We start from the raw sequence: 25,755 nt of genomic DNA, 5'->3' as shown, positions 1-25,755 counted from the left end.
GGCACAGGCTGCCCAGAGAAGCTGTACCTGCCCCTGGGTCCCTGGCAGTGTCCAAGGCCAGGTTGAAGAGAGCTTGGAGCCACCTGGGATAGTGGAAGGTGTCCCTGCCCATGGCAGGGACGGAATGAGATGAGCTTAAAGGTCCCTCCCAACCCAAACCAATCTGTGTTTCTGTGACTCTGAAGTTCAGATGCTTGGTACATAAGGATGCTGTCTAGTGTTGCTGGCTAAGAATCACAGAAATATTAGAAAAACAGAGCTTTTATTATTAGAAAACAGGGCTTTTTGGGATATCAATATCAGGGTTTCCCCCGTGCGTTTCAGAAACTTCCTCAGCAGCTCTTTCCTTCGGGTTTGTGCTGACTCCCTGCGGTCGTTCTCGTGATGGAAACACCATTTGTGAAGCCAACACCGAAATCAGGAGCAGGAGCAGCACCGCCCTTCTTTCTCCGCCCTCGGGGGCACCAGCGGCGGGGATCGCACATAAACCACACCGAGGGTGTTCAAGGTTGGATAGATGCCATCAGGTGTCACCGCACCGCTGCAACTTCGGGTCGAGCACACCGGAGCGCCACCGAGCGACGCTGCGGAGGTGCGGGCGCGTCCCGCCCCGTTCCTGCCCTCGTCCCGCCCCTTCCCCCGGATGCGGGCCGGGATGGCGCTGCCCACCCCGCGGTACGAGCATCTGGGGCCCGCGGGGGCTCTTTCGGGACGTGTACGAGCCGGCCGAGGACACCTTCCTGCTGCTCGATGCGCTGGAGCGGGACGCGGACAGCCTGCGGGAGGCTCGGTGCGGCAGGGCGGGCAGGGGAGCCGGGAGGAGCGAGCTGAGGGGGGATTGCTGGCACAGGGGTGGTAAAGCCATTGCAGAGTTCCAGAGGGGCTGCGGAGATGCGGAAAGGCTGCAGGGGGGTGAGCTGAGGGGGCATTGCTGGCATAGGGGTGTTAAAGCCATTGGAGAGCTCCAGAGGGGCTGCGGAGATGGGGAAGGGCCGGGAGGGGTGAGCTGAGGGGGAATTGCTGGCGCAGGGGTGATAAAGCCATTGCAGCGTGAAAGGGTGCTTGGCTTCCTCAGCCTGGAGAAGAGGAAACCTCGTCGCTGTCTGCAGCTTTCTCATGAGATGAGCCAGCACTGGTCCTGCTCTGTGTGAGCTGAGGGGATGGCCTGAAGCTGTGTCGGGAAGGATTAGGATGGATATCAGGAAAAGCTTCTTCTTCCAGAGGCTGGTGGGGCACTGGGAGAAGCTTCCTAGGCAATGGTGACAGCACCATCCTGACAGAGCTCAGAGAGTCTTTGGAGAGCGCTCCCAGGGATGCACAGGATGGGATTGTTAGGGGGTCTGTGCAGGGCCAGGGGTTGAATTGGATGATTCTTGGGGGTCCCTTCCAGCTCAGGATATTCTGTAATTCTGTACTTCAACGTGTTTGGGAGGACAGCATGTTCTGTAATGCTGTCTTGACCAATCCTGTGTCTGTTACAAACAAAAGTCATCCAGAGTGTTCTCTCTTTAGAGTAGACATCTGCCTTGAAATAGGATCTGGATCTGGTGTAGTTTCAACATTTCTGGCTTCTTCCATCCTTGGACCCAATGCACTGTACATGTAAGTATAACAGCACCTAAACTGTTGCATGCAATAATAAAGGATGCCTAACCCAGGATCCTTAGCCCTCTTACACATATTTATCATTTTCACATTTTAAAAATTGTTATTTTCTCAATTCTATAGATACATAAATCAGAGCAAAGAGAGCCTGTTGAGCATTTCTGAGCTTATGGTGCAGCCTGAATTATTTACTTCATGTTCTTCATTCTGTAACAAATGAGTAGTGCTGTGGCTAGAAATCCATTTTCCCATTTCTCAGACAAATTGCTAAGCCTACTCTTGTGTTTGCTGGGTTTAATCCTTGTGGGTCCCTTTTAACTCAGAATATTCTGTAATTCTATAAACTAGCTTATGGTTCATAAGGTACAGTAGCCTATAACTTACACTTTGTAATATTTCCCTTTTAGATGCACAGATATCAACCCTATGGCAGCTTACTGTACTCAGGAGACAGCTCTGCTGAACAATGTTCACCTGCAGCCTGTCATCACTGACTTGGTAAGAGAGAGGTTTCAATAGTATTTCCTTCATAGTTTGTGTAATTTTTTAATACTTAACAGAGATCATGGGGTCACACAATAGTTAGGGTTGGAAGGGACCTCTGGACATCACCCCCTGTCAAAAAACCCCAACCAGCTATTCAATCTCTAAAATTCAAAATTAAGCTCTAAAAATTCATTGTATTAGTTAAATAAATCTGTAGATTTAGTTTGGAAAGTGCTGGACAAGGAATTCTATAGTGGCCTGACATTATCATAGCCCTTTGTCTAAAGTTATGTAGTTCTTGGTTCTCAACCTTTTCTGATTTAATTAGAACTTTTGTCTGTTGTTACCTTTAGTTTCTTACAAAATTTGATATGGAGAAAAGCTAATTTTTCTCATCTCTTTAACCCTTTTATATGTTTATAAAAGACGATGTAGGTAGGCCACAATAAATGGGATTTAAAATGGCTGAACAACTACACTATGTAACTATATTTTTACAAAACATTTGCATTCAAAAAAACCCCCCACACAATCATGAACTTCACCTACAGGTCAAAGGATTATCCCCAAGATTAAATGGGAAGGTTGATCTGCTGCTGTTTAACCCACCATACGTGGTAACACCTTCTGAAGAGGTAGGAAAATTTTGAAATACACAATAAAAATAGTATTGCTACTGTCTGTTGTGACAATTCTGTCATTCTGTTTTATGACAATCTTTGCTTTCCTTCTTCCTAGGTGAAAAGCCAAGGAATAGAGGCATCCTGGGCTGGGGGCAAACAGGGCAGAGAAGTAATGGATAGAGTTTTCCCATTAGTACCAGACCTGCTTTCACCAGGAGGATTATTCTACTTGGTCACAATTAAAGAAAATAATCCAGGTGATTACTGTCCTTGAAATTCAAATGGGCCAAACCAGGTTTAATATGGTATAAATCAAAATGTTGATCACAGCTAGACCAAAAATGCAAGCAAATTTATCAAAACTAAGAACTCCCCAAACTAGTTTGGAAAATGAAAGTGTGTGGGACCCCAGCAGCTCTGCAGGTTCAGTTCCAAGTCTGAAAGGTGGATTAATTAAGTCTGAATTAATCAATGAAGCCAGGCCAGTTCTTTCTTACGGTAGAGAATGGTGGTGTTAACTGAAAAGGCTTATTGGGAAATGTGATGTCTTTCATTTTACAGGTGTAGAGAAAAGATTTGGAATTGTTCCTTCTGATCTAATGTTTAATGGCCACAAATGATCATGTAATGACAAGATTATTCTTCACACCTGATTTATTAGGCAGCTTTTGTGAGAAGGTGTTACAAATTTCACTTTCTTCTGCAGTTTAGCTTCATACAGAATTCTAGCAAAACACTAAACTTCAGTTTGTAAGTTGTGAGCTTTATTTGTGCTTGGTGGGAGATTATTTTGCATAAAAGTTCTTGTCTGAAAGAGTAGGAGGACAGAGTTTATAAACTTTGCTTTGCAGCTTGACAAATATTTTAGAACTATCTTCTATAACCAATTTCAACTCATTTGTAAACACTGCACTTTCCATTGCAGATGAAATTCTGGAAACAATGAAGAAAAGCGGCTTAAAAGGCACACGAGTGCTTTCCAGGCAAGCAGGACAAGAGATGCTGACAGTCCTCAGATTTAGGAACTCTTGATAACTTCTCTTCACCTGCCAGGTAGTAGGCGTGGAGAAAATTGAACAGAGTTGTCACTTGGTAAACACTGAAGTGAATGCAATCTGCCCTTTGTTAATGGCAGGAATTTACTCATACAAGCAAAACATCAAGAAAGAAATGAACCCAAAAACTGAACCGGGGAACAAAATATCAATGGGTTCATAATGATCTTATATCCTCTGACATATCAAATGCCACACACCAGAGAGTCTCACTTCTACGAGCCATGCACACGTATCACTTTTAATTTGTAGTCTTCACTTGTCATTGGTCAGAACCAGGATCATTTTACACCATCAGCATTCACCACAAACTGCAAGTTTACAAGCAGCAGTATTAAGGTATCCTTCTGTTGGCTTAAAAAGTTCTTTCCTCTCCCAGGATCAGCGTTCTCAGCATGGATCACTTTGGCCTTGATTAAGGACCAGAGTCCCTCACGTCCCTCTGACCTTCAGAGAAGAAGAAAGAGCCTGGTTAAAATACACAGATGCTCAGAGTTCAGCACAAAAGCATTTGGAGGAAGTTTGGATCAGTGCACAGATGGAAATACAGTGGCACTTTATACAGTGCAAAATGTGAAGGCAGAGTTAGGAGTTGTTTCACTTGTTCTCACATAGCTGTCAAATATTTTTACTACTCAGGGTAGTGAACTGCTTATCTCTTCCAACATATGTTCCAGCAGCAGATAAGGAGGATTCTCCAATTCTTCAATCCCTTGTTATGGGCTCAAGAGTTCTGCAACTCATTAGACACCTTCCCTAAGCTTCAGAGGTGGCTTCTCAAGGAATGATGGAAAATTTTATTTTAGTAATTGTACGTATTTATATTGCGATTGGGAATTTTTTTGAGGAATACAGTTTTGCAAATAGAAATTGATTTTTAGTAGTTTTCACTTCTTTTCCCCCATTCTAAAGAAACACTAATGTAGTTTTTCTGGTGTACACTGGGGGTTTTCTGGGGCTCTCATTGTTTTGTCTATGGATACAAAGCTTAAATAAGTTGGCTTCAACTCCCAGCTTACTTTTGACCAAAATAAAAACCAAACAAGTTTAGAAGGGGTAAGATGGAAGTGCATTTAAAAAAAAATCCATCATGGTTCTGTAGAGACTGACTTGCAAGAGTTTTTGTGTAATGCTTCTATAAACATTATTTTGATACTTGTAGTAATCTGTGTAATTTTAGCAGTGCTTTATCACAGGAGGGTACTGGGCACGATGTAGTCCTCACATCAGTCCAAATTAGCAGAGCCTCTTACTCAAAAACTATTAGAGTTGAAAGTGGGATGATAATTAAATGTGGTTAAGCAAAATAATTGCAGATACACTGTCAAATTAAGGATAATTTGACTGCAGACTGGACCTAGAGCTTGTAGGATTTCCAGATTTCAAGCTCAGGGTTGAATGCTACCAAAACCTTTGGCCATGGTTCAAAAGTACCTTGTCCTCAGGTGCTGGAGTTCTTATCTGGCCAGTTACTGAATATTTTCTCAGTTATTATCATCCTCTCCAGTTAAGTTGGGAGACTCTGCTATGGTAATAAAATAAGACCCATTATCTGCAGGGTGCTCTGAGCACTGCTTTGGTTTCTGTTCTCCACCTGTAATGTTTAATAGCTACAGACAGGTTTAATTATGAGGCCACTTCTTATTGTAAATTTAATAATTGCTCTGAGCCAATGTTACCTGAAAAATCTACAGGAATATCCTTTTTATCAACATGACTGGAGAAACCTTTATTGTCTGAGCATTGGAAAGAGAAGGTGATCGTGAGGGTTTAAAAAACGTCTCCCCTTCTCTGGCTCCTGCCTACCCTCACAGAGTAATGAACAAAGCTGCAGGGTTTTTTTGTTTTTTTAAAGATCCTCCTGCACATGAGGTTTTGATTTTACAAGAAACAAAGTAGCAGAGTGGAGGGATACAAAGCAGGATTTTAAATGTATTGAGTGCTTCTGCATGACTCTAGTTCAACATCCATCAATTAAGAAGTTGAAAAAATTCACTGTTCACACAACAATCTGTAAGGGATGATTGTTTCTGCTGCTTGTTCTCAGCATCTTCATAAGGACAAGTAATTTGGATTTTGTGTGTTTCTTTCTCAGCATGTCTTTAAGACCTTTTTCCCTAAGTATTTTTAAGACATTGAAGCACTTAGCTGAACCTTCCCAAAAACTTTTACCTATGCAAAGTTTCTTCATAAAGTTAGAACCAAATTGAAGGCAAACAGGAATTTTGTATATAGCAATTGTCACCTCTGCTTGTGATGGAAATGCTTACCAAAGTCTAAATTATCAGGATTTTTTTCCCAGAATAATATTTTGGAAAAAATAATGGAACAGCTTTCTGAAATGTTATGTTTGGATTTCTTTTTTCTATCGAAAAATTTTTGTTTGGATGGAGTGTGTGATCAGGAGAATCCTACTGATGTTTACGAGGAGCTGAAAAAGCATGACAAAAACTTTAATCCAGCCTAAATGGAAAATATTTATGGAAGAGAACACCTTGAGTGTAACTGCACACACAGCAGGGCTCCACTTGAGCCAAAATACTCCTGCCACAAATTGCCTTTTTGTGCACTGAAGACGCCTGGTGGCTGCATCCACGGCCAGTTCTGAGAGAAAAATTGGTTATTCAGGGAAGTTTTTCTCTTGCTGAGACTTAATTACCACCTTGAGCCATTCTATTTTTATTATATTATTAAGATACAAATGAGATATTTTTGATCTCCAAATGGTAATTTAGAGTTTTTAATTTTGTTTTTTTAACTGAGTCCATGGATTTGAGACACTGCACGAGTTTAGGTTTGCTTTAAAAGCATGTTTCAAGGGATAGTAAATGCTAAATAAATATAAAATAAGTATTTGTCAAAGTAAGGAATGAGAGTCCTAATCCTAAACTGTATAATTAGGAAAAGGATATGGCAGAAAAAGATGTCACCATATGAGCATTGTCTGTAATAACTCAGTAACTTCTTTGCTGAATCCTAAGAGAAATCAGGTATTTAAAAACCCTCAGTGCAATTGAATTCAAAGAACCTCTTCCATTTAAACACAACTACAATAGTTCTCTGTATTAGATATTATTTTGGAGGAAAAGGCTCCAAAAAGATGGGGTGAAATTCAGACCTGAGGATCGCTATAAATAGAAACTTTACCTGATTCAGTCTCCCCTTACCCTTCAGTCTAGGGCTGTTGCTAATTTACTGAAGGCAAGTGAAAAGAAAAACCCAACCATAATCTATGCAATGTTCTTTCTGTCCCACCTCAGTTTTTCTTCTGACAAGACCAACGTTCTATTTTGGGGCTGCATTTTTCCTGTTTGTAGGAAACCGCAGAGTGAGACACAGCGTTCTGAGAGTGGGCTGCAGGAAGTCTGCTGAAAATTACCTTTTAACACTGCGTGAAGGAGTTTTAGTGCCTTAAAGGAGCAGCAATGTTCCAGTGTCCCATCAGCTCCTTGCCTGTCACTCGTGATCTCAGAACTCAGGATTTACTGCTGCACCAGCCAAGGTAGCCCCTGCAGTTTTACTCCCCTCCCTGTTAGAGGAGGGGTCAGCTCCTTCATTTTAGTGTAAGTCCTTCACAACATGAGATTCTTTGCATCTCCCCACTTTTCCCTTAGCAGTTTCAGTTTCAGGAGGTGAGATGAGTCTTGTTAAACTGAAGCGCACATCTTGAGCCAGGTTCTGGATTGTAGGCTCAGCTTGGGTGCTCTCAGGAGGGGGCTCAGTTCCTTCTGTCCAGAGCTGGTTAAAGCTCCACTTCGGGGTTTGTTGTCTGTAAAACACTTACATAAGTGCAACCATGGGTATTGTAGCTGTTGGATTTGTGTTGGAGTAATGACAGGTTCAGAAAAAAGGGGAGGGAGGAAGCAATTTAAAACTAATTATAGAAGAATTGAGGTGAGAAGGTGGTCAGTTACTGCAGTAAAATCCAATGCTGAATTGGACACTGGAGGACAGATTAAAAAACCACTTCAGGCAAACCAATATACAAACCCCTCCTAAAAACCTCTAAAGTCCCTAAATACTTTTCTGTCAGCCCTGAACAGAACTACTGAACAGTACTTTCACCTGAGCTGCAGTAGCTCTCTGTATTCCAACTCTCATCCTGCACTTTCTGCTTCTACCTGAGATGTGCCTGTAGATATGAAAGAGGTGGCCACACAAGCCACAAATTCCAAACTCCTTGTACAAAAAGTCATGGGATGAGGAAAAAAAAAAAAAAAAGCAGAATTGTCAAAGATTGTCTCTCCTTCAGCCTATGCAAATTACAAATGTCAAACCTAGTTATCAATATCACTGTGGCCTGAAAGCTGTGTGTACTTGATCCTACTGCATTCTGGATATGGATTGAACTGCCTTGATTCAGGTAAAAAGGTAAAATGTCACTATCAGAATTTAGCATGGCCTAATTACTAAACTTTAAATATTTGCTTCACCTGATTCTGCATCAGCTTCCACAGAAATCCTGACTGATACATTGATTTTGCAAGTGTGCATGTGCTGTTTCATACACAAATTGTCCACACAAGAAAATTTTACAAAGGGTATGTTTATTTCTATTCTGCTTTTCCATTTCACAACAAAAAGCACTTGATCTTAATGTGCTGTGACCTGGAAGTGACTGAAAATGAGAAAATTATGGTTCATAAATTCATCAGTCAAGAGGTTGCCTGAATTTATCATTGATCCGTCCTTAGATGTCAAGAAAGGTCAGAATTCAGGAAAAGAAATGCGTAAACAATCAAACCCACACTTGATGATAATCTTTGATGGGTTGATGTTATTTGCTCAATTTTCATGAAGTCCCCAAGGGAGAGAAATCAAACTGTGACCTTTTTGGATTCTTCCACATTACAGAAGCCCTTCCTGAAAAGATCTGAGGCCTTGGGTTGCTGCAAGATCCTGTACTACAAATGGTTTACTGCAGTGTCAAAATGTACAAAAATCATTCCACCTGGTATTCACTTGGAGCAGAAGGCATCATTAGGGAATTTCTGTCACCATGAAGAAAATCAGGAGTGACAGGAAGCAGAGGTTTTGTATAACCAGTCCTGAAACAGACTTCAGTGTCACTGCACAGGTAAATCAACCAAATGCTTCAATATCTGATGTTACCTTAGGCTACAGCAGCAGCTCCTGAAATTTTCCTGACCCCGTCCATTTCTTGTGTCTTATATTACACCACTCTATGGGAACGACCACAAGTTCTTAATCCACTTGATTGGTAAAATAAGAGATTATGCATAAATTCTATAAAAAAAGGAATACCTTTATTTTTTTTAAAGAGACCGTTTTTCCATTACCAAGTGAAAACTTTACAATGTAAAGTATTTCTCTTCAGTATTGTTTTAATATAAAAACTTAAATCACTTACTCTGGTCTTACTGTTCCTACAGGAAGTCTTGTGGCACTGCAGGACCCGGGTTTCTTCAGCCTCACTCTAGTATCTAATCATAAGTTCATGACTTATTTTTTTAAATAAAACCATTTCTGTGGCCACTCACCATCAACAAAACATCCCTACCACCAAAACAAAAATGAAGCATCTTCATCAGACCAAAAGAGACTAAACTCTAACAGCACTATTACAGTGAGAAACTTGGTTAAAATGAAAATATTTTGAAAGTTAGACACGACTTTAAAATTGTACAAAGACAACAAGCACTCAAATTACACAGAGTAAGTAGCAGTGAGTACAATGTGAATGCAACAACAGTGAGCCTTGCCTCTTTTTATATGTAAATATAAATAGAGATTATCCTTGCCAAACTTCCAGCTTTTTTTTTTCCTTTTTCCTGAAAATCAGCCTATTATGCTGCAAAACCTAACAGGGAGCATCTCACTCTTCAGTTCAACAGAATTGCTAAAAGGGGCTCTGGCTAAAACCAGCCTTTCTATCATGAGAATATCCCATTGTGCAGAACAAGTTTCTCTCTCCACTGAAAAATGATTCCCTTTCATTATGCTGAATGCTTCACCTTCCCATGGGACCTGCCAAATTACAGGCTTCAAAATGATTAAAAATTCTGAAGCTTGCTCCTGTTTTTTCAATAACATGCAAGCTGAAACTATCATGGTGTGTCCATGTAAGGAGTCACACAACAGAGAATGCTCCTGTTTGTATTTTACTCTTTGCAACTTTTCTTTCAAGAAAAACACTTGGGAGTAATTTCAGCTAACTTGGCTAAATTAGTTTAAGTATTGGTCAGAAAAGAAAATACTTCTTTTAATTTTTTTCTGTTACATTTAGAGTTCAAATATATTCCTAAAACCACACGGCAGAAAGTATCTCTTAGAGCTTGTCCCTACATTTGGATGTAAAGTGAAAAGCTGACACTGTTACCATCCTCCCTTTACTTCTGAGAGTTTTCTTCTTTACAGGAAATTTATTCTTGCACAAGAAATTAATCACCCATGGAGACTGTTCAAACAACTCCATCACAGCCTCAAAACTAGGATTTAGTTATTCCTTAGGTTTAGATAGATGAGAAAACTTCTGCTGTAAATCTTCCCTAAGATCAACAGCAATTAAAATAAAGTTATATTTTATCCGTCTGCAGCCATACTGGCAAAATGATGTTCTGAATTTGAGTGTTTGAAGGACTCTGTCTCATGACAGAATGCAACCACTTACTCATATTTTCTTTAAAAATGCCTTGATGATTTGGGTTATGTTCATGATTTTAAACTTATTCATTCTTTCTAGATTACCTGGAAGTGCTTTATTTTTCGTAGCTTTACTCCATTATTAATGTTTGTTGCAATGAATGGATCAACATCCTGATTTTCAAAAAAGCTTGAAAAGTATGTAGCTTTATTTTTAAATGAAAATATCCTATTATTAAACCAGCAATGTCCTGCAAATTGAGTCCATTACACTTGCCAATTGCTTCATTTTTATGTAAAACTGTAAATTTGAAAGCAACTTGATTTCTTTTCTTCTTTTCCAGTTATGCAGGAGCCTATTTAATGTTCCCATGAAGCTTTCAAAATGTCTGTCAGTCTGTCAGTCAAGGGAAGAACCCACAGCATCTAATCCTATATAAAATTGTTATGGGTTGCAGCCTGGAAAATCCCATGTTAGCAAAACTGAGTGAACTAGCCCAAATTCCTTTTGCCCATCCCATTTCTCTAGCTGCTTTTCTTTTCTAAATATCCCATTATTCTCCATTTGCTTGAATTCTAAGATAGCATTGCTGAGGTTTCAATAAAGATTAAAAATTAAAGCAAGGATGTTGTTTCACTGTAAGGAAACAGCAGCTATGAGAAAATACTTTCAGTTCTTGTCAGGACAGAAAAGGCTATTGGCAGTTTACCTTTCACTTGGCTTCAGAAAATTAATTAAACAGTTCTAGCCCAAGGCAGTTAAGGATTTTAAGGTAAACCCAAGCTTGTGCAATAAGAAATGATATTTAGGAAGGCATATATTGATCTCTAGGATTAGATTAAAAAGTTGCTACTGTTATTTCTGTCTGAAGTCCTAGACCAGCAGTGGGCTGAGCACTCCTGGACTGATGCATATGGGTAGGAAACCTGCTTTTTAGCTTTGTCCATCTATTCCAGCTGGTTTCATAGCAGGACATGGAACACAAGTGCATTTCTGCAGACTAATTGCACTAAAAAATAGTTGTTACTAAGTATGTAAGCAAAGGAGACTGCTCTAGGTACAGGTGGGAAATAGCTCACTCTCAGCCCAGCAAAGGAGACTGCTCTAGATACAGGTGGGAAATAGCTCTAAACCCAAAATAATCTGGTTATTTTGTCTCTCTTTTCAGCAATTCTTGGTATCGCTGTAAATAAACTGCTGTGAAACTCTGCTGGGGAAAGGAAGCTGGACAACTGGCTCCACCCTCAGGAGTTAAAGCATCCTTATGCCATTGTACCCACGGAGAGGGAGGATTCCTGTGCTCCCGGGAGATGCTTGGAACCTGTCTGAACCCAGAGCATCTCCAGGAGATCTAGAGCAGGCAGAGGTCAGTTGTATTCCGGCACTTTGCACAGTACTCCCTCATTTAATTCCAAACCTTTATGGAACATTTGTGTTAGTGAACTATTTGGCATCATCATTTGGAATAGCTTAGTAACTATTAACTAGATTTTGGAGAGAGTAACATTATTGAAATTCTTCAATTTCCCATTTTGCTTTCTGCCAGTCCAATAGATGTGGCTGTGGTACAGAGTAAGAAATACAGCCCAGGTCTGTAATTCTATTTTACGTTCCAAGTGTATCTGCCTTCCTACTTGTGTTTACAAGTACTGAAGAACCTTTGCAGTAACTGTTTTATTTTATTCACTTCACCTCCCTTGACTGAAAGGCTGATGATAAGGCCAGATGTGTAAAGGACCTTCAGGGAAAGGTGGAGCAGCCTCTTCTCCTGTGCACAATGAAAAAACCTTCCCAACTCCTCAGTTTAGTGCCTCTACCATCCCCAATTTAGATTTAGCTTAGTCCTGCTAGTAGGAAAAAGGCAGTAATCTCTGCTAAGAACTTTGTCCAGCATAAGTTACACTTGACAGCAGCTGCACTGCAAACCACACTCAGTTACTGGTTTGTCTACTCAGCTTTCAAATATTGGCACTGAAATGGAAGGGGGCATGTGAAACCAAGACAAAGGAACGGTGTTTTTAGAAAAGCAGACATAGCAAACCTGCAGAACTCCCAGCCTTATGAGAATAGTGGAGTTCAGAGGTCAGTACAAGAGACTGGCTGGTTAAGCTGGATAATGAATACATCCACAGTTGCACCAAACAGCATAAGAGAGAGTTCTAGAAGAAAAATGTTTCCTGTTTCAAAACATAAACCAAGCTTGAATAGAAAGTTGCAATAGTCCTCCCCCAACAGAGCAGTGATATTTTAACTAACCATCCCAGAGCTTCTTGCATTTCAAAGGTGCAGCACCTCTTCTTGGTCACTTAGGGACAGGATACTGGACACAGCAATCCACTGCCACGAACAGCAATCCCTACCACACCGTCTTCTTAGATGCACTGTGAACTGGGGTCCTCCATTCCAGTGCCTTTTTCTCAGCCTCAGTTACAGCTGGACTGAACAGAGATCAGGTGTATGCCAGGGATGCTCCCTACATTCCTCATGAGCTCTACATCAACGTAGCTCTGAAGTCCACAGCAGGGTTAGCAACAATCTGTGGCACACTGCTAAGTTCAGGAGTAGATTGTCATTTCTACAAGAATACAAAATAGCTTGTAAAATCAATATGTAACACTGTATATATGCATGAATATAAAAATAAACCACACCATCAATATGTAAAACTTCACAACAAGGATGAAAACAGTTCTCTTCTCAACGGTCTTCAGTGTTGATGAGCTGGTTCTCATTGTCATAGCCATCAGGCAGATAGGCTTTCCTTAGCTGCTCTGACTTGGGTATGGAGCTGCCGTTCTTAACGTAGCGGGACAGGAAGGCCCGCACAGAGGGGTGATCGGCCTTCTCCAGGGGGATGTTGGCCTCCAGGCACATTTTCACAAAGTCCTGGATCACGCTGCTTTTCTCTGTCTGGGCAGCGCTGTTGCACTGCAGGGAGGCAGTCAGAGTCCTTTGCTTCTTCCTGACGTTCTGCTCCTCGAACTCCGCCTTCCTCTTGGTGTGTGTTTTGGACTTGAGGTGGTCATTGATGGCGGACTTGCGGACGTGGTTGAGCACCACGTTGCAGGAGGTGCAGAAGAGCTTCCCCCCGTCCTCGTGCAGCTCGCTGCCGAACTCCGTCACGCGGTCCTGGGGCGTCACGTACAGGGCGGTCTTGGAGCGGTTCCGCGACGGCGCCGACTTCACCCCGAACCGCTCCATTACAGCAAAGCTGGGGAACAAATAAGAGTTCAATCAATGTCCAGCCTGGCACCTGCTGACATCTAAAATGTCATTAGCTACACATAAGACATGTTTGTGACACTGCTATTGAAAGGATTTTCATCTGCAAGTCCAGTTAAATGGGAGAGTGAAGTTCCTTGTGAGTCAGAGGAAAACACTTCTTTTGGTTTGGTTTTTAGGTTTATTATGAGGAGTGGTTTCTGTTATTTGGGTTACTGTAGGGGGATAGAATATAAGAAAATAAAGATAGTGTAGAAAGTAATCTTACCCCTAAGGAGTCGCAGCTGGGACAATTATCAAAGATTAGGAATAGGCCTGACTTGAACAGGCCACAGCTGTAACCAATGAGAAGAAGAGTGCTATAAAAGAGTGGAGTGGGCTTGAGAAAGGAACTGGAGTCAGTTGCCTGCTTTGTGAAGAAGGAAGAGTCAGTGCTCTGAGAGCTGCCCACAAGAAACACTAAGAAGGTATGAAACTTTTGCAATGAGGAGACAACAGTATGGAACCCCTGCAATAAGATGACAACAGGTTACTGTAAGAGTCTATCTGGACTTTTACTATAAGATTTTATTAATGTGGTGAGAGTTTTTTTTCTATTTGATTTTTTTATGGTATGTATTGTGCATCTGTTGAGATTGTGGTGGATATATAGGTGTAGTTATAAGGTATTAGATTGTAATTAAAGTGTTTTTTAACAATTGTTTGAAGTTATCCTCACACCACTAATATTGACAGAACCCTCAAAACCTAATCTGTTAATCACTTAAAGTAAAACAAAACCACTTTTTGCTTTTTATGAAGACCCTTTTTTATCCTTTACACATTAGGACAAAGGATACTTTGTTCTTAGTGTTTTCAATGTATTTGACAGTATCTTAATTGTGTTGAATCAGTGTTTTTCTGTGTATTTTTTCCATATCAAGCAAGAAAACCATTACTGTAACTTTCAAAAGTCAGTAACCCCCAACAAAAAACCCCAAACCGAAGCTTTGCCAGCACTTGTTTGGAAACAGCCCTGGTTTTTAAACTGCAGCTATTAGATTGAACCTGGAGTTTAGAGCAAATAATTTTGTCAGTGCTGGAACAGCCTGATGGGAACATAGAATTTCTTATTTTGCATTGCAATAGATGCAATTCTATTTTCAAACAAGTTTACCATCACTCTAAACTAGACCGTGTCACCAAAGCAAGCAATAACCCAGTCAAGTGCTCTGAAATCAAACAGTGTCCCTTTTGTTGTTGAGGTACGTAGCTACTGCAAATCTCAACTATAGGTAAATTAACTTCTTTTTAAAGTAAAGCTGAAGTCAAGTAGCAGCTCTGCTGAGGTTAGAGGTTTTCTGAGCAAAATTAATGGTCATTGCATTAGCTACCCATTTCCTGAAAAAAAAATCGAAAAGGCAACAATGTTTCTTCTAAGTGTCCTGCTACCTCCGTATGTACTTCTCTGTACTTGTTTTCTTTTGTTACCCAGTTTGCTGTAGCGACATTAAAAAAAAAAAAAAGGTTGAATACAGTTTCTGCTGCCCAGAATGGGTTTTCCCCACCCTGGAACTAAAGGAATAGAGAATTCTGTCATCAACACTGTCTTTTTTCTTAAGCCATTGCTACAAGAAGAGATTACAAGCTTCTGCAAAAGGCAACAAAGATCTTGGTATTAGCTAGTTTCCTAGTGAATATGTTTTGCTCTCACTGCAGCTTTGCAGACCTGTAAGTCTTAGACTGATACAATGATAAACAGTCTGTACCCAGCATCAATGTAACCTTCTTCATTCTTTTTCTTGCTTTATACAAGAGTTTCCTAACAACCATTTCCTGAAATCAAGAAGAAAACAAGTCCGAATCCAACACAAACTTGTTGCTTTGGCTTCTGAAAAGCCAAAAAAGAATTCCCCCACCAAACCAGGTGCTTGTAGTCCTACTGCAGCAAAATCTCTCAGGATTCTGAGAGCAGCAGAACACAGGATTTTTGGTAGGTCTATTTTTTTGGGGGGGATATCAAATTTTGGCGTGTTTCCTTGCAGAGGGCTGCTGCCTCCCCACCCCAGGGTGCTCACGGATCCGCTCTCCGGGGCACTCCGGGCGAGGCGGCTGCTCCGGGGTCTCGGCTGTGACCGCTGTCACCGCACCGGAGCCGCTGGGAGAGGAGCACAGCGAGTCTGCATCTCCAAGCGCCGGGCGGGTTCCGCCCAGGGACCGGGACCATCACTCGGTGCGTTGCTCGCCCGGGTTCGTCCCCCGGGCTGCCGGCGCCGCGGGTGAAACGCGCGGAGCCCGGCCGGGCACAGCCCAGGCCCCGCGGCTGCGGCCCTTCCCCGTAGCGCGGGTGTTTCCCGGGAGGCCCCGCAGCCTCCTCCCCACGCGCGGATGCGGATCCGCCGGACCCGTGCCAGGCACCATTACCCGCAGCAGCCGCGCCGCCCGCCCGGGGCCGCCCCGGGGCTGCTGCTCCGCCGCTCCGCGCTGGGCCCCGCCGGGCCGGGCCGGACGCGCCGCTCCGCCGCAGCCGCACGGCCCCGCCCACTCCGCCGGCCCGCCCCCGCCGCCGGAAGTCACTCGCTGATCGGTTCGCTGCGGAGATGGGCAAGGATTGAGCCCAATTACGTATGGGAAGCGGGCGTGAGAGCGCTGATAGAGGCGTGCGCCGGCCAATCAGAGCGCGGGCGGTGGCGCTCAGCGGACGGGGCATCGGGCGGGCTGCTGCGGAGGAGGGCGTAACCGACGGGGGGAGCAGCCAGTGGAAAGGCGGGTCTGAAGTAACGACGAGACTTTTCCACCAATCGCATCGCGCTCCTGCGAAGCGGCGGGGCCAGAGGTGAGCGGCGCGTTGATTGGCAGGGCTGGCGGACCAATGGAAGTGCGGCGCGGCGGGGGCGTGGCCGGACGCTTGGCGGCGCGGCGGGGGCGGTTCTTCCGGCGCGGCGGGGCGGGGCGGGGGCGCTCGGTACGCGCGGGGCGGCGGGGCCGCCATGGCGGAAGACGAGAGCGACCAGGAGTCGGAGCGGCTCAGCGAGGAGCTGGAGGCGCTGGCGGCGCCGGGGCTCCCGGCCGGGCTGCCCGCTCTGCTCCGCAGCCAGTACTACTGCCGCCGCTTCTGCCAGGTGAGCGCCGCGGCGCGGGGGGCAGCGCTGAGGGAGCCGGGCCGGGCCGGACGCTCACGCTGCCGGGCCGAGGAGCGGGTGCGGGGCGCGGCCCGGGGGAGTGAGGCCGGGCCGGGCGGGCACGGAGGGTCCTGGGGGCCAGGGATGGAAGGCGAGGCGAGTCCCGGAGCGGGAGCGGATAGGAAGAGCCGGGGGCGGCTGCGGGGACACGCGTGGTGCTGCGGGCAGGACGATCCCGGCTGGCCTCGTCTGCGTGGCCGAGAGGCGAGAAGGGCCTCGGGAACAGTTCTCGTCTCGCTGACCGGATTAGTCCAGGGTGTTTTATGATTTTTAGGGTTTTGTCGTTTGAAAAGCAGCGTTTTGTCGATGCGGGCTCGGGATTCTTGGGCTCCAAGAAAGCCCTTTAGGTGTGCCTTGCAAAGTGACAAGCACCAACAGGTTGCTTCTCCTGGTTGCTTTAATCGGCAGGTGTGGATGGAGCATTAGTTACCTTTGGTGTATTCCAGCTATGCCACTTGCTGCTGCTCAAAACACATCCCAGAGGTTTTTTTATATAGAACTGCTTCGTTTTATCAACTCTTTGACTTATCTCACCTCTGCAGTTGTCTTCTGCCATCTACAAAAGTGTGATGCCTTATTGTCACTTTGTTCCTCTTTCATCGTTCAGTGAAACACCCTGTCTAAAATATTACTTACTGTTATATGTGCTTACAATAATCTCGGGGGGCATTCTGCTCACTAAGCCCATGAGTTGCTTTTTGGTGCTGTTCATCCTTTCATGTTTTGTTCTGTTTTATAATCTCTCAAGAATTGCAGAGACAGTAAAAGGAGAAGCAAATGTTTTTGGAAGTCTGGCATTTTCTACAACTGTAAGGAATGACAACCATATTTGATCATGTTGGCTGGTTGGAAAGACATTTACTTTTGCTCAACTCTGGGGGTTTTATCTTAATGTTTTCTCTCTCAATGTTGAATTCATTGTGTGGAGGAAGTCCAGACAAGGTGATTGCTTCATGTACTAATGCCAGTTCCAGGGCAAAGCATGCATTAGTAGGAAACGGAAGAGGACAACAGCAGTGGAAGAATTTTCCTGTGAAATAGTTGTATCACAAGTGTTTTTTGTTATATATCTCGTGTTGACTTATGCAGATTTTTTTGCATGTGTGTGTAGGGAGATTGCCAAACCCTCTCCCCTACTTTGAGTTGATGAACTCTCCAGAAAAGCAGCCAATGTTCTGAGTATGTAAAGGGCTCTGCTCCTTTTCTCTTAAACTTTCTTTGCAGCAATGCATAGTTTAAATAATCTTGATGAGAGTAAGTTAATATATTAACAGTTTATCCCTAGGGTTTCTTTTTTTGTGTGTGTGTTTTGTGTAAATTTGGCCTGGTGTGAACAGCAGTCATGTGCTCAAGGTAACCAGTGTTTTGTTTAAACATGTTTTTTGGTAATGGGGTTTTCTGCTGATTTAACTACACAAACACAAGATCCTAAGGGGTGTGCTGGTCTGAAAAGGCTGTAGCTGTGTGACATTCATGGATTGACAACAAATGAGGTTGTATGTGCTCCACATGAGCTCATTTTTCCTCCTGGGATTGACACTGTGTAACTATACACGTAATATATATTTGTACTTTTGTATCCAGATCTCCTGGGGGATGTGTTTGGCTGCTCTGCTGACTGAGCCTTCCCACCTCACTCCATTTTGCACTGCTAACACAGTTTTGCTTGTCTTTATACTCATTTGGCCCTTCTGAAGGTCCTGGTTTGCCTCCTGTGCTCCTGGGTTTATGTCCTAAGTGGAACAGCAGTTGTAGAAATAGTTGCTTAGTGATGGTGCAGTGAGTTTGGACTCCCCAAAAGAAACATTGTTATTTTCAGAATAACAACCTATCAAAACACTTGGGTGTGCTTCAGACATGGTGCTGGAGCTTGCTGTCACCTGAAAATAATTCTGTTTAGATTGCTTGTAGTTAAGCTAAAGACTGAGCATGTCTCAATAAGAACTACAGGATAAATGAAGCAAGGTGTAAAGAAAGCCTTTTTTAGTCTGTAGATATGTTTTCTGTACCTAGAACATCCTACCTATCTCTCTTTAAGAGAGTGGCTTAGAGCTTGAAATGCATTGGTGTGCACATCTTTTATCCTTAAATGATGTTAGAAAGGTAAAAAACCTGCAGTAAACAGCCAGATTCAGTTCTCTTGAGGCCTGGAGTATTGTAATTCAACTTGAGTTTTGAATTGATTAAGTGCCAGTTTGAGAAAGATGAGGTGTCAGGATTATGAGAGCATTTTCCATAAATTTATGGATAATCACAATTTAGTGATCCAAGATGCAGATGGAATGTGGCGTCTTGAAGCCCATTTGTAGTTTTGGAATCTGGGTCTTGTAGGTGTTTGTGGTCATAGAGAGTCGTTACAGCCTGAATCTTTCAAGGCAAAATGGAATAAAATTTTTTCTTGGAATGTTATTTGAGATTGATGATATGGGCAAAGCAGAAATCAAGGTTTTTGTGGCTGGAAGGGAAAAAAGACAGTTGGACGATGAGTCAAGTGCCCAGCTTATGCATCTCACCAGCTGTTTCTGTGTTACTTTCTACAATTTGCTGATGTGGCTTTTCTTCTTATTTGTGGAGTTCCAGGCCCACTTGGATGTTGGGAAAAGCAAATCTGCTGTTCCCAGCTTTGGCAGGCAAAAGAACAACGCATCTGTAACTACTTTGTAAGTTAAAGACATTTGAAAGGTGGTACCTAGAAGAGACTCCCTCAGCCTAAACGTTTGGAAGAGTTTCAGCTTGTGTTTGTATGTGGAATTTAAAATTTTTTCAGGAGGTTTCTCAGGAACTGTAGCCATTGAGATGTTCCTGTGAGACAGAAATACAAATGATGAAGGGCAGTAAAAACAGAATAGATGGGGACTTTTTTGGTATGAGGGTTAAGGGGACTACTTTTATAATTACATGGATGAATTTCCAATTTTATATGGCTTAAAAACAAGCTTTAATAGTGAGCTGGGAAATGGATGTAGCTTTCTTCATTGCAATGGAAGTGGGTACAGTTTTATTAACTAGAAAAAGAAATTAATTGATTTTTTTGGGATATTTTTGGATATTTTCTCATAACTTTACTATCAAAATACTCCAAGTTGCTTGCAGCATTTCTGCAGTTGTCCTCAGGGCTGCATAACTGGACTCGATGTTATTTTATGTTGTTGGTACTGACTGGAATAAATGCCAGGTGAGTTCTTCTCAAGTAACAAGGTAATGCTGTGAGGGGTAAACACTCCTTGATCTGTTCTTCCTATGGCATCAGCTTACAGCCTTCCAGCATGATCCCACTCCTGAAAGAAAGATTACCTCCTTTGCTTACGTTAATTGGTGGAAAAACAATTCTTGGGCTTGTAAAAAAAGTTAAGTAGTAAAATATAGTAACACACCAGAGAAGATAGTGTTTCCTGGATTTATTTTAGCAGGCAAAAAAAAAGAAGGGAGAGGTGTGTGATTCAACTGTTGTTCATCTTGCTTTGTGGTGATGGAAGTAAAAAAATATACAACTTTAGATGTTTGTTCTTCCGACTTTGGGGTTAATGTCGTTTCACATTTTTTCTGCCTAAATTTCAAAGTATTTGCTTTTGTCTCTTACTCTGGAGTTCGGATCAGTAGTGGTTAATTTGTTTTTGTATTAAAAAACAGAACCAAAACAAGTGCAAAGTAAACCTCCCCAAACCTTTAGGTTCTGCCAGACTTTTATTATCAAATTTTGGGCCATTTGGATCCATATTTGATCTTCATACACCATTTTAAGGCTCAGCTACAAAAGTCTTGCTCACGTGAATACTAGCAGTGACAAGTGATTTCTTCAACATCCTTGAAGCTTATGTCTCTGAAAAACATAATCTGTAATTTTGCACCACTTATTTGCTCATGTAATAATTTGTGGTGTTGATGTTTTGGGGTTTTTGTACCTTCCTGAACAAATATGCTTTTTCCTTGTTAATGGCTCAAATTTTAAGACCGCTGTTCTAAGTAATATTTTACTTCTTCATGTTTTTGAATGTTGATACTGCTTGTTACATTGTAGCTTACAAAGGGCCTATCATACATTTCATTAAATAAATTTCAGAGAGTACCATAACTACTTGAAACTGTTTAAATTTAAAATTTACCCTGTTGTGGTGTTTTTTACATGTGGGAATGGTGGAAACCAATGTGTTCAGTTTAGTTGATGGTAGTTTAGTGTTGTGCTGCTTCAGATTCAAGTGAATTAATGTTTAAAAGGAAATCCACGTGGTTTTTACTGCCAAGTTGGATGCCGAGGGGAGTTTCCAGTTGTGGTGAGGATTTACCAGTGTGTGCAGAAGGGTGTCCTTGGCCTGGGTTAGGTGGTGTCACTCCTTTCTCTGACACTGATGGGAAGGCTGATAAGGGTCTGTCATGCAAAGCTGGGCTCTGGTGGGTGAAGTGCTCTTGGCTCCTCATTCAGTCTATGGGAATTCACAAAAGCAGTTGATTTGCAAGCTCTTTATCTGAAGATTGACTCCTCCAGGCTTCCAGTCTTCAGTGCTCTTGTCATTAACATCATAAAATCTTTTCTTATTCACATACTCAGGGTGATTCTCATCAGCTTTTGTGCCTGCTGTCCTTTCAGCTTTACCCAGGGAAATGATCTCCCTGTTTTACAAGTAGGATTAAGGAGTTACTCTTTTCCAAAAGAAACATTTGTACATTTGTGCAAAACATTGTAGACTTTTCTTGATCTTTGTAACATCTTTTTACTTCTCTGAAACTTTCCTCTTTGATACTTTCAAACTTCTAGGTATTGCTACTTCTCCAGGTTTTAATGCCTTTTCATTAAGTATAGCTTTAGCACGGAAATAAGCTTGTTATTTTTCCTTCGAAAAAATTTATCAGGATTATAATTTAGAAAGGACTTGCAGGTTTTTATTCCTAAAGGGACGATCTCCAGTGAGTGATGCTTCAGTCTGACGGCTTTGCTACGTGGGCTTGTTCAAGTTAGAGAAGGCACACGTGGTGCAGGAGCTAATGCAAAAATCTAGAAGTTTTGTCCTTTTGTTTAGATGAGGAAAAGAAGTAATTGTGCTTCTTTACCGATACACCTAATAAACTGAATTTTACTGGTTACCTGTGATGTGGATGTGAGCGTTTGTGTGTTCACAAGATTGGCAGTTCTCCCTTTCATAAGTGAGCAAAACAATTCCTTTCATTAGTTGACTTTTTCATTTGGGGGGTGAGGTGCTAATCAAAAGATGAAGAGGAATATTTCTCCTTTTGAAGTATGTACATTTATCTCTCAGTGATAAAGCACTGGTCCAATCAGCCCAAACTGCTTTTCTAGAATTAATGTCTAGTTTTCACTGTTGTGCAAGTGACAGACTATAAACATACATGACTTTTTGGCTGGGCTAAATGTAATGGACATATGGTAGCCAAACTTGGGAATTGTTCTTGCCTGAAGCAGGCTGAGGAGATGGATGAGGTTTTGGTGATTAAGAGTAGAGGGAAAGCATTTAGCTTTAAGGGTAGAAACTTGTCTCATAGGATGCATCATGCTGTTGCTGGGTGATGTGTTTTCTTTTGCCAGAAGTGTGATTATGTTTGGTTACTCCTTATATAATATTCACATGTGAATTGCAGTAAAGGCGTTGCTTATATATTTTAGTGTAAAGGCATTTTCAACTTTTACATGTCAAGTAATATTTCATATTACCCTAAAATCATAAGGCTTTTCCTACTCTCTATTTGTATAGTAAAATCCTTATTTATAAGGACATGGTTGGCTTGTTTGTATTTGGAAACAAAACAAAATGCTCTTCATCCACTGAGCAGGTTCAAAAGACAGTTAAAAAGCTGTGGTGATTTCTTGTAATGTTTCCAGGAAGAGTAAATGTAGTATTACTCAGGTTCTAGAACTGAACTTTGGTATCTGAGCTGCTCTGGTATTTCTGCTGATCAGGCAACTGTGGTGGGTGCTTTTAATTAAGGATTTTAATTTTCAGGAAACTTTGGTCTTTCTAAGCTTGCCTCTTTTGGGTTTGTCCTCTCATGTGACAACCCTTACATATGTTTATTATAATGAATGACAACCATTATATTTGCCAATAAGTTTTCTGTGTCTGAAAACTATAAAGAGAAAAACTCACAGAATTGTTGTGCATTTAATCCTGTGGTGACTTTACTTTTAAATCTTAGAAGAAGCTATGGGAGTAACTTTGTTTCAAATTCTAGTAATGATAAACTTTTAAAATTGGTGGTATTTGTAGTTTCTTTATTTTCTTGTGTGGAGGAATAGGAAAAGCTGTGGCAACTTCCAGCCTAGCACTGCATAAAACATTTGGGGTTTGTGTCCTATGTATTTGCAAATCTAATTATTTGCAATGCTGTTTCTCTTAAGTCTTTGAAATACAGCCAAATAACTTTATATGTGCATATTTAATCACTTAAAATATATGTATAGAATTAATCAGTTATAACGTAATTTTATATGTGCATATTTAATCACTTCTAATATATGTGTATAATTAATCAGTTAAAACATAATATTCCAAGAAAAGCTATTGTTTCAGTGCTATAGGCCAGGTTTTTACTTATTACCTGGTTATTTTGGGGGTTAGCTGTCTTAGCTGTGTGCTCAGAAATTTTTGATGAGTCTGGTCTTGATTTTTTTAAGTGGACACATCTGAGTCTTAGATTTTCCTCTAAGTTACTAAAACCTATTAAAGGAAGGGAAGCAGTGTGTTGGTGTAGGAGAAAGATGGAGCTGAATGGGGGGTTTGGTGTCAGGAAGGTGCTTCAGCCTCCTTTCAGTATCTTTATCTGCTCTGAATGAGAGAGGGAAAGCAAAAAGGCCCAGTCCCTTCATGGTTATTGGCAATGGCAGGTACACACAGACTGGGGGGTGATGCTTTAAGGATATTAAAAATTGCACACAGAGACTTTGAAAGCACCTGTTGCAGAAAGTCACATAAAAAAGGTTGCTTCCCTTCTGGTTTTCTCTCTGGTGTATTGAACAAGGCCACTGTGCATTGAGTATGTTATGTTGTTGGTTTTTTTTGGGTTTTTTTTTTTTTGGTTTTTTTTTTTTTTTGTTGTTGACTTCACTGTAGTGCAATTGGTGTGCCTGTTCAAAATGTGCTGATAAACTTCTACTTATTTTCTGCTTTGCCGTCCTCTTTCAAAGCATGGCATCTTGAGTATTCTGTACAAAAAATAGAGCTTGGTTTATATTACTGAAAAAGTTATTCCATGAGATTACTGAAAAAGAGACATTGAAGTATACATTATTCCCTACCCCTCCTTCTGTATAGAATGTGTGTGAAGTGTGGTTTGGAATTTATTATTTTATATTTAGTTTAGCTTTTTGTCCACACACATTCCCCACATCCCATCTTTTCCTGATTGTTGCAAGTCTTCTGAGACTTGACCAGTTAGATTTCTTTTTTCCTGTGGCTGATGAATTCATGGTTTTAGGTTATCTGCATTCAGGAAAAGTTTGCTATTCCTGTTTTTCCTGAGCAGTTTGGGATGGGGGGACTGTTGCTGTGAATGTGTTTTGGTACATTTGAGCTGCAGACCAACTGCTAGGCCAAGGTGGTGTTGCTGCTGTGTTCATTTCTCTGCTGGCTCTGGTGTTTGTGTGGCAAAGGAACTGGTGCAGACTGGGACTGATGGCTTTTTTTGGGGAGGCTGTTCCCTGCCCAGTAATTCCTAACTGAGCTTACAGTGGGTTCAGATGAGTGCTGGAAGTGAAGTGAGGGATGTACAGTAGGACACAAAATGTTGTTTCGTTGCTTGAAATAATTTATGAACATATCTGTACTGTGCCCATCGGGTGCAAGCATTGTGAAACATCCTGGTGGGAAGTGATGCTTTATTTCCACCTTTGTTTGACCTTTTGGAGGCTCACACTTGTAAAGGATGTTTTTTGTTTCTGTCTGCTTTGTTTTTCTAAGGCTTTTGTGGTTTTCTATAAAAGGGACTTGGCTAAAACTATTTCAGGGAACTCTTCATAGGTCTGTGAGGCAGGACCATCTTAAAAATATTTAGTCTTCTTAAGAGGAAGAGTATTTATCTACAAGTCTGCTAATTCTTCTTCAGTCAACCTAGATATTTGCTGCATTAAGCTAACAGTTTTTCAAACAAATTACTAAAATAAGTTTGGAAAACATAGAATCTGCATACAAGTATGGGTCCATCTCAGCTGCTGTTGCCTTAGATCCATCCTAGGTCTAAATAAAGCCAAATTTACTCATTTGATCAGATAAGGAAGAGGGACTGGAATGTTTGTGCCTGCTGACATAAAGGCTGGAAGAGTGCAGGTTACTCTTTCCCCTCTTGGAAAGTTTTTAGACTAGAACGTCTGGATGTTGTTACAGACTCTCTAATTTGCATCCCTTTGCAAAATAAAAGCTTGTGTTTAAATACAGAGTGCAATATCTGTGGCACAGCATAAGAAGAAAGTATTTCCTGTCTTCTCCTCTGAAAAGAGAAGTTGAAGGTCCCTTGTGATATTCCTTTCATGATCTAGGTCATAAACCAGAAAACAGTCACATTTTTTAGGTTACAAACTGTTCCTGAGGGAGAAGGTGGGAAGCTGAAGCAGGGATAGTGTACACTGCTTCTTCTTTCTGACCAAGGAGAATGTCTTGGATAATAATGTGTATTTCCATGGTTTTGCCTAGGTTGTTGAAGACTATGCTGGGAGGTGGCAGGTGCCTCTGCCTCAGCTGCAGGTGCTGCAGACGGCGCTGTGCTGCTTCACATCTGCCTGTGTGTCCTTCCCAGCCGAGTGTGAGCACGTACAGTATGTACTGAGTAGCCTTGCTTTGTAAGTACTTCTTTTTTGTTATTCCTTCTTTTACAATAGCACAGCAAAAGGGTTTCAGATCCTCTGAGCTCCTCAGAGGGGTTTTGCAGGTGGTGTAGCTACACAGAACCAAGAATTGCTTAGTGGAATTTGTTTTCGTCTTTTTTGTATCCTTGTTAAATATTCAAGTTGGCTATGACAGTGTTTTGTCATAAGGGATGTCTGGCAAAATGAATAA

General features: G+C 41.8%; 3 protein-coding genes across 3 annotated transcripts in view; 2 read left to right on the top strand and 1 right to left on the bottom strand.

Moving 5' to 3' along the window:
- The first annotated feature begins 655 nt into the window (after nucleotides 1–655).
- Nucleotides 656–14,391, top strand: N6AMT1 (N-6 adenine-specific DNA methyltransferase 1). The gene is given in 8 exon segments (XM_036386122.2): nucleotides 656–688; nucleotides 690–790; nucleotides 1,513–1,602; nucleotides 2,013–2,103; nucleotides 2,643–2,726; nucleotides 2,830–2,971; nucleotides 3,640–3,767; nucleotides 7,087–14,391. Coding segments are annotated over 7 exon segments (648 nt in total). The 3' UTR covers nucleotides 3,747–3,767; nucleotides 7,087–14,391.
- CGGBP1 (CGG triplet repeat binding protein 1) lies at nucleotides 9,015–13,574 on the bottom strand. The gene has a single exon (XM_036386235.2). The coding sequence runs from the start codon at nucleotides 13,572–13,574 to the stop codon at nucleotides 13,071–13,073; it is 504 nt and encodes a 167-aa protein (XP_036242128.1). The 3' UTR covers nucleotides 9,015–13,070.
- Nucleotides 14,392–16,564: 2,173 nt separating the features above from the next.
- The window catches only part of ZNF654 (zinc finger protein 654), a 29,933-nt gene continuing 20,742 nt past the window's right edge, over nucleotides 16,565–25,755 (top strand). The window contains exons 1-2 of the mRNA XM_036387770.1: nucleotides 16,565–16,696; nucleotides 25,393–25,538. Coding sequence (XP_036243663.1) covers nucleotides 16,565–16,696; nucleotides 25,393–25,538 — 278 coding nt within the window. The remainder of the gene's footprint in view (nucleotides 16,697–25,392; nucleotides 25,539–25,755) is intronic.

The sequence above is a fragment of the Molothrus ater genome, chromosome 2, assembly GCF_012460135.2.
Source record: "Molothrus ater isolate BHLD 08-10-18 breed brown headed cowbird chromosome 2, BPBGC_Mater_1.1, whole genome shotgun sequence".
Taxonomy (NCBI): Eukaryota; Metazoa; Chordata; class Aves; order Passeriformes; family Icteridae; genus Molothrus; species Molothrus ater.
Note: the sequence above shows the minus strand (reverse complement) of the source record. Positions and strands in the feature narration are given on the sequence as shown.

Excerpts from the sequence above, each read along its gene's own strand:
- CGGBP1 (XM_036386235.2), bottom strand. The coding sequence starts at position 13,574 with ATGGAGCGGTTCGGGGTGAAGTCGGCGCCGTCGCGGAACCGCTCCAAG.